At 44.0% G+C, this 17,487-nt stretch overlaps 1 protein-coding gene across 5 annotated transcripts in view; it reads right to left on the bottom strand.

Annotated features, from left to right (window-relative positions):
- TOPAZ1 (testis and ovary specific TOPAZ 1) overlaps positions 1 to 17,487 on the bottom strand; it is a 627,583-nt gene that overhangs the window by 204,122 nt on the left and 405,974 nt on the right. For all 5 annotated transcript variants that reach the window (XM_063922327.1, XM_063922324.1, XM_063922325.1 and 2 more), the window contains exons 10-11: positions 15,559 to 15,674; positions 14,471 to 14,537 (exon numbers count right to left, since the gene is read on the bottom strand). In XM_063922327.1, coding sequence (XP_063778397.1) covers positions 14,471 to 14,537; positions 15,559 to 15,674 — 183 coding nt within the window. The remainder of the gene's footprint in view (positions 1 to 14,470; positions 14,538 to 15,558; positions 15,675 to 17,487) is intronic.

The raw sequence follows: 17,487 nt of genomic DNA, 5'->3' as shown, positions 1-17,487 counted from the left end.
GTTTTAGAAGACAGAATTTTACCTTGGGACGGCTTTTCCCGCCACCTATACAGACTATTATCCATAACATTATTATAATCCCCATTATTAATTACTGGGGTATCTGGTGACTGATTAACAAATAGTGCCACCTGCCACAGTACCTCGTTGCTGAATGGAGGGGGGATATAAATTGCTAATATATGCATTAAATTTTGATTGACCATTGCCCTTAAAAAAAAAAAACATACCTCCCACTCGAGTCTATTAAACTGGATTCCAGATCGAACCTTACTGTTATTTTTATAAGAACTGAGACTTCCCTAGCATTGTTTGAAAAGGCTGAATGATACACATCAGTTGTTTATGCCGCACAAGTGCGTTTCAGATAAATAAATTATGTCTGCTTTGTGCTGTTTCATTTGCACCATAACTTGAGACCTTTTGATTTTATCATTAATTTCTCTAAGGGTGTGTACACACGGTGAGATTCGGACTTAACCGATTCTCACTGTGCGACGGGGGGCCGGGTCGGCACTTAGCCAGTATCGCAAGCACATAATGAGTGTGCTTGCGTTCCTGGTACTGTGCGATTTTGGCTAAGTGTCAATCTTGACTATCTCTTCTATAGAGATAGTCAAGATTGACTTGCCTGCAGTCTATTTTTTCTGCCGATGCCGACCGCGCGGGGCCGCGCATCGGCATCGGATCGGGATCGCAAGGTGACTGTCACCTTGCGATCTGCACTATATAGTCAGAATCGGAAGAAAAGATCTCACCGTGTGTACCCACCCAAACACTCCATCCCAGTACCCTTATTTCCTCCTTCTCCCTAGTCATTGATCAAGTGATATATTAATATACCCCACACTTGAGTGCACACGGACTGAGGACAACTAATGAGCAGAGATAAAATGCAAAACAGACCACCTTCCCCTTGTGTATATTAGGGTCTCCGTCTCAGTTGTATTTCCCCGGACAGCCTTGATAGCCCAGAGGGAAGAGAGAGAGAGAGAGAGAGAGAGAGAGAGAGAGAAGAAGAGAAAAAAGAAGAGAGAAAGGGAGGAAATAAAAAACAAACCACACATCTCAAACATACTAAATAATTCAAACATAATTTGGCCACCCTTACCCACCACCTCTGCGTAATACCTAAATTCCATTTTACCCCTCTCTAACACTTACCCCACTCAATCTAGGGGATATAGGGGGCTAACCCTATAGCTATATGCGACAGAGTGAACTCCCCCCATCCAAGGCTCAATACCTGGGGCTCTTAACCAGCAGACCTAACATGGATTATTGTTACATACCCCTATTATTTTGACCACATATCAGAAAATATCCTACAAATTTAGTCATAACTAACATTACTATTCAGCCAGCCTTCAATTGCCTTTCCAGCCAGGCCTCTGCCTCTTTAGCTGAGACAAAGAAGTGTGTAGAATTATTATGCACTACTATCAGACGTGCTGGAAACAGAATACTGAATGTTCCGTTATTGCATCTTACGCTTGACTTCTAGGAATTAATAGTGGTTAATTTGCACCTCTTGAGCAAAGTCCAGGTAGAATGAGACCATGATTCTCAGATTGGCTGTTTCGTAACAAAGACACAGTCCAAAGAATGGTATCTCTATCTCTGAAGTGCAATATTCTTGCAATTAAACTCCTAGCAGGGGCCCCAGGGACAGCAGGCCTAGCAGGTACCCTATGGGCTCATTCCACTGAGAATTGAGGACTGAAGTCCCTAGTGAATAATTTAATTAACCATTCCTCAAGAAATTTTTCAGGCGCCATTCCTTCCGCCCTTTCAGGCAATCTTACCAGACGTACAGATGGACCCACGCTAATCGTGGCTCAGTCTGTGCCTGGGTGCGCCTATCGCCGGGTCCATGACACGCACACGCCCCATCGCCTAGTCACATCGGGAGCGCTGGTATGCGACGGAGCCGCCTCAGATGAGCGCGGCTCCATCTGTATGTTATGTCTAAGTATGTATGTATCTATGTATGTTGTTATGTCTAATTATCCTCCATATCGGATAATTTAGCCTGTATGGCTGACACCTGATTTGATAATTCCTCAACTTTAATTTTTCATAGGTGCCGAATTATCCTCCATATCTGATATTCTGTGTTCCATTTTGCAAACTCTCTGCCTCATATTTTGTAGGTCATGACGGAGCAGAGATGCATCTGCTTGTACCTGTCCAATAACCCTATGTTCGGAAGCCGCTATAGCCTTAAGAATTTGTTCGGTAAAGTCAGCATTGCTACTGCTGTCGGCTCCTTGTTCCGACTTTGAAGGGGAAGGGGGATTTGATGCAGCCCGTGATGTTTGTGCAAAATTTTCCAGCTGGGATGCTGTACTATTTGCTGTGCCTGTTTTTTCCCATAGTGTTTGTTTTACCATGCATTATTACTGATACAGATGTTATAATAGACACCTTGTCCTTTAAATACTTTAGATATAACAAGCAGTCACTGATAATTTCTTGCTGAGTAACTTGCGTCTGTTTAAATAGTATGTCACAGCTACTCCTTTCCCCTGCAGCAAATAAATACTTTTCAGATGTGGCACTTATATATTTATTACAACAGTGCTTGCAAGTAGTACAGTATATCTGCCTTACTGCAGCTTTTTAAGCTCCCAGGCTTAACAGTAATAATGCATACAGTCTGTCAGTTATTACTACTATTGTCTGGAACATCCAGGCTCCGCAAGGCACAATGTTTGCCAAGAACCAAGCTGCAGCATCTCCGCTTATCTGGGCAACCCAGGACTTGCTTATCCGCTCCGGAGACTGCAGCTCCCCTCTGTATGTTAACTAATACAAAAATTGTAATAAGTGCCTTGTCCTTTAAGAACCTTGGCTACCCAAAAGAGTCACTGGTAAATCTTCAATAAATGACTCGCAACAAATTTGGGTAGTGTATCACCTCTGCTCTATCCCTAGCAGCCAGTAGATACTCTACAAATGTATCACTTTTGTTGCTACAATATTTCCAAGCATTGTATCCACAGAGCTCTATCTTAGCCAAAGACTCCGGCGTGTCAGCTTCTCTGGGCAACCCAGGAATTGCTCACCAGCTCCGGAGACTGCACCTCCTCTCCCACTGGATCCTTTCTCACGGAACCATACTGTGCGCCAGTCCGCCGACAGTGGTCGCGCTTGTGGTATCCTCAGGCAGCTGGCGGCTTGCTCCTAGCCGCCTCTCCCAGCGTTTGATGCCACCTGACGCGGGACAGCCCTAACCACCGCTGCAGGACTCCTGGCTACTCTGACCGGCTGTGTGTCACAGCGGGTAACACACACTGCGGTCTCTCCAATGGCGCCAGCCAGCGGACACTCTCTGAACATCCAGACCACAGGGGGGCTCTGCGGACCCCAACCACTCACATCCGAATGGGGTCTCCTGCCAGTTTCAGACTCCACACAGGTACCCCATGTACACAGAGCATGTTTTTCAGGATGAATTAAGGGAGCTACAGCTTAAACACTGCTACACCATGCCGCTCCAAGCCCCTCAGAGGTATCATAATTCTTAGTAGCACACCAAGTGAAGTAAGCATGCCACACTCTGTAATAAAGTCGGGCAGAAGCCGGTTTCCGTCTGGTAGACCCCGTCTGTCTACCAGGAGTTGAAAGACCTCGGAATGAAGAGCCCGCTCTCCGGAGTGAACATCCTGGCGACTGAGGAAGTCTGCTTCCCAGTTGAGAATGCCCAGAATTAACACCGCCAATATGGCTGGTAGAAGGCATTCCGCCTCTTTGGAGGATTTTGGACACCTCCACCATAGCCCTGCGGCTCTGGGTGCTGCCCTGATGGTTGATATAAGCCACTGTGGTGTTGTTGTCTGAATGTACTTGAATAGGCCTGTTCTGTAGGATAGGACGAGCCAGAGATAGTGCATTGAACACTGGTCTTAACTACAGTAGATTGATTGGAAGCAGAGATTCGAATGTCCCTGAAACTAGTGATGAGCGGATTCGGTTTTACTCGGTTTTACTCGGTTTTACTCGGTTCTCAAAACGGCATCTTATTGGCTCACGGATGTCACGTGTTTTGGATAGCCAATAAGATGCCGTTTTGAGAACCGAGTAAAACCGAGTAAAACCGAACCTCGCTCATCACTACCTGAAACGAGTGTTGCTCTGTCTCTGCCCCCAATCCCCGAATACTGACGTACGTTGTCAGCAGAACCCAGTTGGGGATACAGAAGGGATGACCCATGCTCAATTGCTGGTCCTGTAGCAACCAGGTCAGCGATAAGCGAACCTCCGGAGTCAAAGAGATCATTGAGATTTGATCTGACGAGGCAGGCCGTTTTATTTGGAGAGAAACAATGTTTGCAGAGGGCGAGAATAAAACTGATCAAACTATCATGTCGAAGGACGACACCATTAGACAAAGTATTTGCATTGACACTCCGGGGCGATGCAGGAAGAAAAGTATCCTGTCCTTAAATTTTAGGACTTTGTCTGGGGATAGAAACAGCCTCTGGCTATGAGTGTCCAGAAGAGACCCTAGGTGTACCTAGTTAGGCTATTTCACTCGGCACCAGCGGGCAGAATGTGTGAAAGGATATACCACAGTCCCACTTAATATGGGTAGAGGAACTTGACAAGATGTCCCTTTTTTCTCAACCTTGCTATAGAGCTCCGGTTTGAAATTTTCCCTGGTTTAACTGGCGTAAATAACATTTTTGCATTTGGTTGGTCTGTTCAGAGGATGGTGAATATCTGCCATTCATTGCTATGGACAAGCAAACTCAACTATCACTGGGGTTGCCTCATATCAAACATAATACTGACCTGATGACCAGATACCTCTTGGGTATAGATGTATTAACATACACCTATCCTGAAATTGCGTCAAAACAGCCTCATTTAGCGCGCCAGACTTTGAAACATAGCTGCAAAACACCAATCCGAAGTACCATGTACACTATAAGTGAACTAGGACGCAAAATTAAGGAAAAAGTATAAAAACTGTGGGCAAAGTTCTTTGTACACAATTCAGTGTTATAAAAATAAACTAAAATGACAAAACAATTCAGATACCAGTGACCAGTGTCATGCTTTATTATGCTTAATCTGAGACTTTAAACTAATTCCTTTGCTGCAACAATATTAATACTAAGTATCTAGTACTCTATATGCAAAGTAAGATGCAAAATTGAGGCCGGATACAAGTGTCCTCAAAAAATGTGTCTGTTTGCACCAAATTGGTAATAAAACTGCTTGAATTATAAATATAAAACAAGCCTCTCTTTAAAATACACTTAATTATTAGTAAAGCATATAAACACCAACATTTGTTTAAACAAATAAGGATACAGTAATCTATATATAGGAATTATATATATATATATATACACACACACACACACACACATATATATATATATATATATATATATATATATATATATACACATACATACACACACACACACACTTCTCATATGGCGGCACTCAAGACTGGTTAATAAGAAGAATGACCGACACATAATAATGTCTTCAACGTTTCAGCGCTGCTACACTTTTATCAAGATGTGTCACGCGATACAACAAAACAAACTTATACCCTAAATACTGTAGTACCAGTGAGAGGACATCTCTGGCGCCGCTTCCCGCCTCACCGTCTAAACTCCGTGACGCAGGAAAGTGACGTCAGATAGTCGAAAGCACAAGTTGCTTAGCAACAAAAAAATAAACACAAAACCTATACCACCCTCATAGCACATAGAGCACCAACAAATTAACTTAATAGATATTAATACAGCATGATACAAACTTTGTAACAAAATTAGAACATACAATGTAGCACCATTAGAACCGAATGTCACAGAGTTTAAACGTGCATTCTTAATCAGTACAGCAATAGAAAAAATGTTAAACACACATTTATAAAAAGCAATGCAGCCCGAGTGTTTCGTTTAGCCCCTTTGGGGCCAAAGTACCCAATCTATCGATCCATTGTACCTCACGCTGTAACAATAGTTTTTTCCTTCCGGAGTTTAGACGGTGAGGCGGGAAGCGGCGCCAGAGATGTCCTATCACTGGTACTATTTAGGGGGTTAGTTTATTCATGTTTTGTTGTATCGTGTGACACATCTTGATAAAAGTGCAGCAGCACTGAAACGTTGAAGACATCAGGTGTCGGCGATTCTTCTTATTAACCAGTCCCGAGTGCCGCCGTATGAGACGTTTGTATGGGGCTGTATGCTGTGCTGCCTAATTCGGAGGGCACCGGGCAAGTTGGATTGAGGATTCAGTCTAAGTGCCAGATCATTGCTTATGTATATATATATATATATATATATATATGTGTGTATATACATATATACACACACATATATACATACACGCACACACATATTCTCTCTCTCTCTTTTTATATATATATATACAGGTTGAGTCTCCCTTATCCAAAATGCTTGGGACCAGAGGTATTTTGGATATGGGATTTTTCCATATTTTGGAATAATTGTACACCATAATGAGATATCATGGCGATGGGACCTAAGTCTGAGCACAGAATACATTTATGTTACATATACACCTTAAACACACAGCCTGAAGTCAATTTTAGCCAATATTTTTTATGAATTTGTGCATTAAACAAAGTGTGTGTACATTCACACAATTCATTTATGTTTCATATACACCTTATACACACAGCCTGAAGGTAATTTAATACATTATTTTTTATAACTTTGTGTATTAAACAAAGTTTGTGTACATTGAGCCATCAAAAAACAAAGGTTTCACTATCTCACTCAAAAAAGTCTGTTTTTATTTTTTGATGGAACATGTTGCCACCATGTTTTGACTCTTAAAGGTGTGAATCATAAGTGCATTTTGTAACACAGGGTGTTGACTCAATCCTCAGGTGCCAGCTCACATATTGTTGTATATTCCTTTTGTCAGTTCCTCCTAGCAAGGAACTTAGGTGAATTAGGCTGCCAGTCATTAATCTTTACCAACACGTTAGCTACAGTCAAATAGCGCAGAGAGAGAGTATTCTGTGTGTGTGTGTGTATATATATATATATATATATATATATATACACACACATACACACACATATACATACATACATACACATGTCTAAATTCACAGTTCAGAAATGCTGATCCTTATTAATTGTTCCTCTGCCAACAGGATACAATAATGCAGTCAGAACGGTGTTACTACCATCAAATACCGTATTATGATAGGGGACCCTTATAGCCTTACGTTAACATGGGGGCATGTGTGCATCTGGCACAGTGGGGGCATGTGTGTATCTGGCACTTTTAGGGGCATATATCTGCCACTTTTAGGGGCATATGTGTATCTGGCCCTACTGGTTGCGTATGTGTATCTAGCACTGCACTACTGAGGGCGTATTTGTATCTGGTCCCAATGTGTGTATCACACACATTTTCTTTGGGCGCGCGCACACAGTACCACTAAGAAATTTCTCCTACTTACACCACTGCATTAAAGTAAATATTTTCTTCACGATACTTGGCATCTCTGATTATACTTTATTGTTGTTGTTTTTTTTCTTCAGAAAAAAAAACCCTTTGAAAATTGCATATAAGACTGTAAATGCCTGATTTATGTGATAAATAGGATACACAGAATACAGGAAAGCAGTACAGCATAGAAAAATAAACAGCATTAGTACAGATGAGTCAAGGCTCCCCTTAGCTGATAGCCATGGCATACAAGACTCGCTTTCCGTGACAAGTGTACCTGCGAATGTGTGTGTGCATTGTGCATGCTGAGTCGCTTGTGGCCGTGAATAATCACACCCCAAATGCGTTAGCACGTGGTGAAATAGCTGAGGGAGGTCACATCTGTAGATACAAGTGACCTGCATAATAATAGGATTTTAATTACCTACCGGTAAATCCTTTTCTTGTAGTCCCTAGAGGAAACTGAGGTTCTTGTGAAACAAGGCCCCCAATTCCGAAACAAGCCGTGCCAAAGCTAAGGCCAATAGTGTGATGGTCTTCCATGTAAGAAACTTTACATCCACCTCCTTTAATGGCTCAAACCAAAACGATTGCAGAAAATGCAACACCACGTTAAGATCCCAAGGTGCCATGGGAGGTAAAGGGTGGTTGGATGTGCAGAACTCCTTTCAAGAAGGTCTCAGGAAGGGATGCCAACGGTTTCTGGAAGAAAATGGACAAGGCCGAAATCTGGACCTTTATGGAGCCCAGACGCAGACTCACATCCATACCAGACTGCAGAAAAAGCAGAAGACGACCCAGCTGAAATTCTACCGCAGGAAAATTACTGTTCTCACACCAAGAGACGTATTTTCTCCAAATCCGGTGGTCATGTTTAGACGTTACCCCTTTCCTGGCTTGGATCAAGGTAGGAATTACCTCGTCCGGTATCCCTTTCCGGGCTAGAATTTGACGCTCAACCTCCATGCCGTCAAACGTAGCCGTGGTAAGTCTTGATAGACGAATGGCCCCTGTTGTAGAAGATCCTCCCGGACAGGCAGAGGCCACGGGTCGTCCAGAAGTACTTCCAGTAGATCTGCGTACCAAGCCCTTCTTGGCCAATCCGGAGCAATGAGAATTGCTTGAACCCTTTCCTTTTTTATTCTCTTTAGAATTCTTGAGATCAACGGAAGGGGTGGAAAGACATACACCATCTGGTAGACCCACGAAGTCACCAGTGCGTCCACCGCCTGTGGGTCTCTTGACCTGGAGCTATACCGATGGAGCTTCTTGTTGAGACGAGAGGCCATCATGTCGATCTGTGGAATTTCACACCGACGTGTCAAGCACCCGAACACCTCCGGGTGAAGGCCCCACTCTCCCGGGTGGAGGTTGTGGCTGCTGAGGAAGTCTGCTTCCCAGTTGTCCACTCCGGGAATGAAGATTGCAGACAGCACCACGGTGTGTCCCTCTGCCCAGAGGAGAATCCTTGTCACCTCCGACATTGCTGCTCTGCTTTTCATTCCGCCTTGTCGGTTTATGTACGTCTCCGCCGTCACATTGTCCGACTGAACCTGGATGGCTTGATTTTGAAGAAAATGAGATGCCTTCCGAAGGGCATTGTATATTGCCCTTAATTCCAACACGTTGATTGGAAGAATGGCTTCCTGACTTGTCCATCTTTCTTGGAAGCTTTCCCCTTGGGTGACTGCTCCCCACACTGAGACTTGCATACGTGGTTAGCAGAATCCAATTTTTAATCCCAAACCTTCGGCCCTCGGTCAGGTAAGAAGTCTGTAGCCACAATAGAAGAGAAATCCTAGCTCTTGGGGACAGACGGATCCTCGGGTGCATGTTTAGATGCGATCCAGGCCATTTGTCCAGAAGATCCAGCTGGAAGGGTCTTGCGTGAAACCTTTCAGACTGCAGTGCCTCGTAAGAGGCTACCATCTTTCCCAGGAGGCGAATGCACAGATGTACTGATATCCGGGGCGGCCTAAGGACATCCATTACCATTGACTGAATTACCAATGCCTTTTCCAGAGGCATCCGTGTTGGTTCCAGGTGAGATTTTGGCAGATTCAGAATCTACCCGTGATCCTGGAGTAGTCGTGTGGAGAGGGCAATGCTTTGTAACAACCTTTCCCTGGATGGTGCTTTTATCAGTAGATCGTCCATGTACAGTATTATGTTCACTCCCTGCTTGCGGAGGAGAAACAATCTCCGCCATAACCTTGGTAAACCCCCTTGGTGCCATGGAGAGCCCAAAGGACAGGGCCTGGAACTGGTAGTGACAGTCCTGCAACGCAAACCTTAGATAAGTCTGATGAGGCAGCCAAATCGGAACATGAAGGTAAGCATCTTTGATATCCAGAGACACCAGGAATTCTCCCTCCTCCAGACCTGAGATCACAGCTCTCAGTGACTCCATCTTGCATTTGAACACCCGTAAATACGGGTTCAGTGACTTGGTTTAAAATGGGTCTTACCGAACCATCCGGTTTCGGTACCACAAACAGGTTGGAATAGAAACCCTTGTTTTGTAGGTGAAGTGGAACTGGAACAATGACCTGAGTCTGTACCAGTTTTTGAATTGCTGCTTGTAAGGTCATACTTGCTTCGGGTGAAGCTGGTAAGCCAGATTTGAAGAATCTGTGAGGTGGGAGTTCCTGAAACTCCAGTCTGTAGCCCTGGACAATAAGATCTTTTACCCATGAATCCAGGCGTGACTGAAATATCGTAACCGGTCTCCCACCTGCCTGTTGACCAGGCAGTGCGGACCACCGTCATCCTGAAGGCTTTGCGGAAGCAGAACCGAAGGTCTGATCCTGTGAGCCTGTATTTGCAGGTTTTCTGGGCTTACCTGTATTGCCTTTGAAGGCAGTAGAAGGGCCTTTGGTCTTACCTCTAAACTTTGCTATCCGAAAGGACTGCAACATAGGTGCAGATTAGGATTTCCTAGCAGGGGGAGCTGCGGAAGGAAGATCTGTAGACTTACCCGCCGTAGCCTTGGATATCCACGTATCCAGTTCATCTCCAAAAAGGGCTTCACCTGTGAAAGGTAGGCTTTCCACGCCTTTCCTGGAATCCGCACTCCACTGGGTAGCCACAAGCCCCTACATGCTGACACTGCCATGGCAGTAGTAGTTGAGCAACCCAATCTCCTTTGTGGCCTCCACCATAAAGTTAGCACTTTATTTTGCTGTAGGAGTAAAATAATCCCCCCCCCCCCCCCCCCACCGGACAAGGAATCTAACCCATCAATTAGATTACCAGACCATTTTGCAATGGCCCTAGTGATCCATGCACAAGCTATAGTGGGTCTCTGGGCCACCCCCGCAGCTGTGTACAGAGATTTGAGAGTGGTCTCAATTTTGCAGTCTGCAGCATCCTTCAACGAAGCTGCCCCAGGAACCGGTAAAACAATCTTACGTGACAGCCTGGAAACTGACGCGTCCACTATCGCCGGGTTTTCCCATTTTTTTCTGTCATCCTGAGGAAACGGGAAGGATGTAATCAACTGTTTTGGAATCTGAAACTTCCTGTCAGGATTTACCCCAAGTTGCTTCAAAAGGTGAATTTAATTCCTTGGAAGCAGGAAAAGTAGCAGAGGATTTCTTTTTTTTTTACATTAAAAAAGGATTCCTCCTCATCCTCTGACACCTTGTCAGGAATATGCAAAACCTCTCTTATAGCTTCAATCAGGGCCTGTATTCCCTATGCTAAAGCTGCATTCACCCCCACCAAGTCACCCTCCCCCTCCTCTGGGTCTGATGCATCATTTTCGGTATCAGCCTGCATGATTTGGGCCAGAGTACGCTTCTGTGGACAAATAGCAGGGGTCTGAGACCCCGGAACGACCATTGAATCTCTATGCCTCAGGTCATCTACAGATTGCCTTAAGTATTTAGTCTTCTTCTCATTTTGGGATAATTTATTTGAAATAGTTGAAATCATCCATTTTAATAAATCTAACCATACTGGTTCAGATCCACTAGCCTGAGAATGTGTACTATCTTGAGTACACTGTAATGATGCCCCCGATTGAGAAAAGTACTCTGCTGTCCATGATACACAATCCTTTGACATGATAATGCAAAAGAACACACCCACCCAGTGAGGAATAGGATAAAAGCATAGTTAACCCATACAGAGCACTTCTAGGGAGAGACAGAGAAATGGAGCCAGCCACACAGCGCCACTATAGCTAAGGTATAGACCTAGTTGGGTCGCCACCTAAAAACCCTTAATAGGGTTTAGTATACCAAATTATTGCCCCTCCCCTTTGCTATGACCCCCTGGTACCACTGAGGTGCTTTGGAGTCCGCGTGGAGGAGCTACACCGTCCGGTCAGGCTGCCTGTGTAAGCTTGCAGAAAGGAAATGGCGCTGGTGTACCGCTGGATCCGCTCATAGTGAAGGCCCCGCCCCCTTAATGGCGCGCGCCCTTCCCGCTTTTATACTGGCTGAGGTAACTTGAATTAAAAGGGTTGGAATGGGTTAGAACCTCTGTAAACAGTGCCAGTCGTGGGTAATAAGCATGGCTCCAGCCGCCCCTCACAGTGGTCACTGCAGTGTCCCTGAAGCCGGTGCGCAGCGGGCATGCAGCGCTGCTCTCTACCCTCATGCCGCCATTACAGCCGGTAACCCGCTAACCGGGACTCCGGCCACCTACTCACCACACTTCTGGCTCTGTTAGGGGTGGTGGCATGCTGCGGGTCTGTACGCTTGCCGTGGTGGGGATTACAAATAGGACCCTCGGGAGCACAGTGTCCTGTCAGCGGGGAACGGGACCATTAACCCTAGGGAGGTTGGGCAGTCCCTCCCCCTAAGTCCCACGAAGCAGGCAGTCTGGTGCCAGCCAGTGATGCCTGAAAATAATAAAAAGAAAATAAATGCAGAAAACTCTTCAGGAGCTTCCCAAGCGTGACTGGCTCCTCCGGGCACATTTTCTAATCTGAGTCTGGTAGGAGGGGCATAGAGGGAGGAGCCAGTGCACACTATTGATTTCTTAAAGTGCCCAAGACTCCTAGTGGCCCTGTCTATACTCCACGGTACTAATGTGGACCCCAGCATCCTATAGGACGTAAGAGAAACACAGTTATGCTTTATCTTTGACTATACACTAACTGTTTAACAAACAAAAAAACGCCCAAATCCTAACTACCTAGTACAGATATTGTGTGTGTGTATATATATATATATACACACATACACAGAGAGAGAGAGAGAGAGAGAGAGAGACTGCTTTCTTGGTGGGCTACCTAGATGCAATTGGCATACAGAGCTGTTTGCATCTACTTACTCACCCCCTAGCTTGCTAGTTTTCCCCCGTACCTCTATGGCTATCTTGTTACACTGGATAAACCACATTAGCACATGAGGGATCATTAGCACCTTACGGCTAAACTAATATCCATTCAAACATCAGTGCACCATTGTTCTAAAGTGTCAGCATTCTATTGTTGCTGGCTCTCAGTTTTGAAGGCTATTGTTCTTCAACTTAAAAGGCAGAATTTAACAGAATGTACTGTATATGACAATTGTGTACCTCAACAATATTATCTGGGACTCAGCCTGTGCATCTCAAGGTGTGTAAACACGGTGAGATAAATCTGTAAGATTTTGACTATATAGTCAAAATCTTATGAAAAGTTAGTGTATATCTCAAGGTGTTAGGCAGTTTGCGAGACAGATTCGATCCCGATGCGCGCTCCCATGGGGTTGGTATCGTAAGGCTAGATAAGACTGTGCATGCAAGTCAGTCATTCTTGACTATCTAGAGTACTATCTAGTACAAAGTATAGTCAAAATTGTACATAGACAAAATCTCAAGCACAGATAGTCAAGATATGTACTATCTGGGCTCTGGGGGAGTTCAAGGGAAATCGCATAATCAAGATCAGACATAGCAAGGATATCACCGTTTGTACACACTGTCCAAGTCAAAAATATTACATAGAGAGAACATACAGACGCCACACATTATGAGTCGCTATGCTTGCAAATACTCGCAGCCAGCACAGCAATATATGGTAACATACGCATTTACACGGACATGCCACAGAGATGGATTCGACACATATTTCATACAGCACATAATTATAACATATCAAGCGCCAGAGATCATAATGATTTAAAATTATAAAATGGAGTAACGTCATGTATGTGTATTATTGGAGCAGAGCAGATAGGACATGTCGTATTTGGTATTAAAGCAACCAGATTAATGTGTAGATTCATTTGATACTTGTTATTAAGTTGTAGGACATTGCAACAAGTAGTTATGATTAAATGTATGAAACTAAAGTCAGTCTTATTAGAACAATGGACAGGAAACTCAGGCCAGCCCTTTTGATGTCTTCAAGGCTGAACCTGGTTAGCATACGAACAGACCAGTGACTCATCATGAATGAGAAAGTTCCCTCCCTTAGACTAGATGTGTGCACTCCCCGAAACTAGATAACACATTGCTGATCACACACACAGAGGAGTTAGTTGCTGTTTTGTCCCAGACGATGGTGGAGATGTTGCCAGACCAGTTCATGTATTTATTTGCTGAGAGAGAGAGATATATTAAGAGGAGGATGCATTGAGGGAAAGGTATGGTATGCTGGCCTGTAACTATGTATTTTGTATTAACTGATTACTGTATAAATTGTAACCATGTAAGTATATGTATACTGTACATTGTGATATATTGAATACATATCCTTTTAATAACAAATATTTACATCAATGAGCTTTGGAACTCAGATAATGTGTGGGTGTATTCTTTTCTCTTAAGGGATGTAGTGTTTTGAGATGTACAGCACACTTTTATCGTATATGGTAATAAGATGTGCCTGGCGTCTGCAGTATATATTAGAGCGGGCATTTTAAATATTTGTTAGAAAGCAATTTGGTATTTACAACACCTTTAGTCTACAGGATCACATCAGAATTAAACTTAAAAGTGAGAAAAATCAATGGGCGTAGTAAGATTTTGTCTGATATTATGCAATCACATGTCTAGAAATGAAACACTTTATATATACCTCAACTTCAGCAATAGCTTTACCCAAGTCACGAGTCCAATTCTGTTTTGAAGGCTTCAAATAAAATCTTCGTGCCAACATTGACCACAGATGAGAAGACAAAAGCAAACATGACAGAATAGTTAATTAGACAAATACATTAACATACTTACTAAATCGTTAAAAAGCCTATCTTTTCCGTACATCTCTGATCAAAACTAACCAAATTTCCAGTACTATATACTGCTGCATCTTTGTTTAATGCCCACATGAACCCTTCGGCTCAGATATTGTGTAAATCTGGCTCTAGTACCAGCCATTTACCTCACCGCACGTCCCTGGTTAATTCTCCATAAATGTAAAGGGGGGTACACACGGAGAGATCCGTGCTTAAATTCTAAGCAATCTGACTAGATTGCTTAGAAATTTAGCACGGATCTCTCCGATGCGCGGCGATCTATCGCTGACTCTAGATTTGGCATGCATGCATGACAAATCTAGTAGATCGATCACTTCACTTCTGTGTGAAGTGAGTGTCCCCCACACACTCGCTCAGCACACATCGCGCTGTGTGCTGAGTGGGGAGAAGAGATGTCTGCTGAGCGGTCTGTACTGGATCGCTCAGCACACATCTCCCCCGTGTGTACGGGGCTTTACAGATCATGTTCACCAGACTGATCTCTATGTCTACCCAAAACAATTTCATATGGTCTCTTTTTAGTAGATACAGTAGGGTGTACAGAGCTACAGTATTTTGTAGCATCTCTTTAAAAAATACGCCAACTTTAATTCGCTAGTTTCCACATTAACAGATCTCTATTTCGTATTTTTAGATGGGTGAGAATTAAGTGGATGTTTTAGTTTTTTACATATTGAACAAAATTTTGAGAGCAACCTAGTTCTTATGAGTCCATTGCACAGTAGCTTGCACATAGATGGCAAACAAAACACACAACTTCATGTATCTTAAATTCTGTCAACAAAAACATAATTTTACAAATACAGTTAAAAATAACCGCTGTATTTCAAGTTTAAAGTGCCAAAAAATAATCCCTAACTAAAGCTGTTTACATATTTATTTGCAAACAGACATTAAAAGTTAATCATACCTTGATTTTATGGACATAAGCATTTTAACGTGACTTGTTGATGCAGTGAGCGGGTTGACTGTTGCTATTATTTGATGGATTTCTACAGAAGTACAGTTCAATCCATGATCTACAAGCTGTTAAATAGAAGTCAAAATAGAATTTTGGTTACCTACCGGTAAATTCTTTTCGCATAGTCCGCAGAGGATGCTGGGGTACACATTAGTACCATGGGGTATAGACGTATCCACCAGGAGCCATTGGCACTTTAAGAGTTTGAGAGTGTGGGCTGGCTCCTCCCTCTATGCCCCTCCCACCAGCCTCAGTCTAGAAACTGTGCCCAAGGAGATGGACATCTTCGAGGATTTAACACAGATAGTGGCGAGATTCATACCAGCTCACACATACAAGGCACATCACGCAAACTTTCTTGAAACTCTCAGCAACTGCTGAAACAGTACTTACCAAGTAACAATGCAGTACATAACTGAACAAAGATGTACTGAACCAGATAACGATTACAGTAAAACGAAGTGCTGGGCGGGTGCCCAGCATCCTCTACGGACTACGAGAAAAGAATTTACCGGTAGGAAACCAAAATCCTATTTTCTCTTACGTCCTAGAGGATGCTGGGGTCCACATTAGTACCATGGGGGATGTACCAAAGCTCCCAGAACTGACTGACTGAACTTCAGATCATCAGAGGCCAAAGTATCGAACTTGTAGAACTTTGCAAACGTGTTCGACCCTGACCAAGTTGCAGCTCTGCAAAGTTGTTAAGCCGAGACACCCCGGGCAGCCGCCCAGGTAGACCCCACCTTACGAGTAGAGTGGGCCTTGACAGATGTAGGACACGAAAATCCTGCCGTAGAACCTGATCCAGCAAGAGATCGTCTGCTTAGAAGCAGGACACTCAATTTTCTTGGGATCATACAGGACAAACAGAGTCCGATTTCCTGTGACGAACAGTCCTCTTCACATAGATTTTCAGAACCCTTACAAAATCCAAGGACTTTGATGAAATTGAGGAGTCAGTAGCAACTGGCACCACAATAGGTTGGTTGATATGAAATGCCAACACAACCTTCGGATGAAACTGCTGACGTGTCCGGAGCTCAGCTCTATCTTCGTGGAAGATCAAGTATGGGCTTTTACAGGAAAAAGCCCCCAACTCCGAAACACGTCTAGCAGAAGCTAAAGCCAACAACGTGACAGCCTTCCACGTGAGAAATTTGACCTCAACCTCTTGTAGAGGCTCGAACCAGTCCGATTGGAGGAACTGCAACACCACGTTAAGATCCCAAGGCGCCGTAGGCGATACAAAGTGAGGTTGGATGTGCAGAACTCCCTTCAAAAAGGTCTGAACCTCAGGGAGGGCAGCCAATTGTTTTTGGAAGAAAATGGATAGGGCCGAAATCTGGACTTTCACAGATCCCAACCTCAGGTCCATATCCACACCAGCTTGTAGGAAGAGGAGAAACCGTCCCAGTTGAAACTCCACCGCAGGAAATTTTTTGGACTCGCACCAAGATACATATTTTTTTCAAATGCGATGGTAATGTTTAGACGTTACTCCTTTCCTAGCCTGTATCAGGGTAAGAATAACCTGTTCGGAATGCCCTTCTGAGCTAGTATCAGGTGTTCAATCTCCATGCCGTCAAACGTAGCTGAGTCTTGATAGGCGAACGGCCCCTGATGCAGCAGGTCCTCCCGAAGAGGAAGAGGCCTCGGCTCTTCTTGCAGTAGATCCAGAAGATCCACGTACCAAGCCCTTCTTGGCAAGTCTGGAGCAATGAGGATCGCTTGAACCCTTGTTCTCCTTATGAGCTTTAGAACTCTAGGGATGAGTGGTAGTGGAGGAAACAGGTACACCGACTGGAACACCCACGGAGTCACTAGGGCGTCCACAGCCACTGCTTGCCGGTCCCTCGACCTGGAACAATACCGCCA

This window comes from Pseudophryne corroboree, chromosome 5 (genome assembly GCF_028390025.1).
Source record: "Pseudophryne corroboree isolate aPseCor3 chromosome 5, aPseCor3.hap2, whole genome shotgun sequence".
NCBI lineage: Eukaryota > Metazoa > Chordata > Amphibia > Anura > Myobatrachidae > Pseudophryne > Pseudophryne corroboree.
This window is presented reverse-complemented; position numbering and strand designations above follow the sequence as displayed.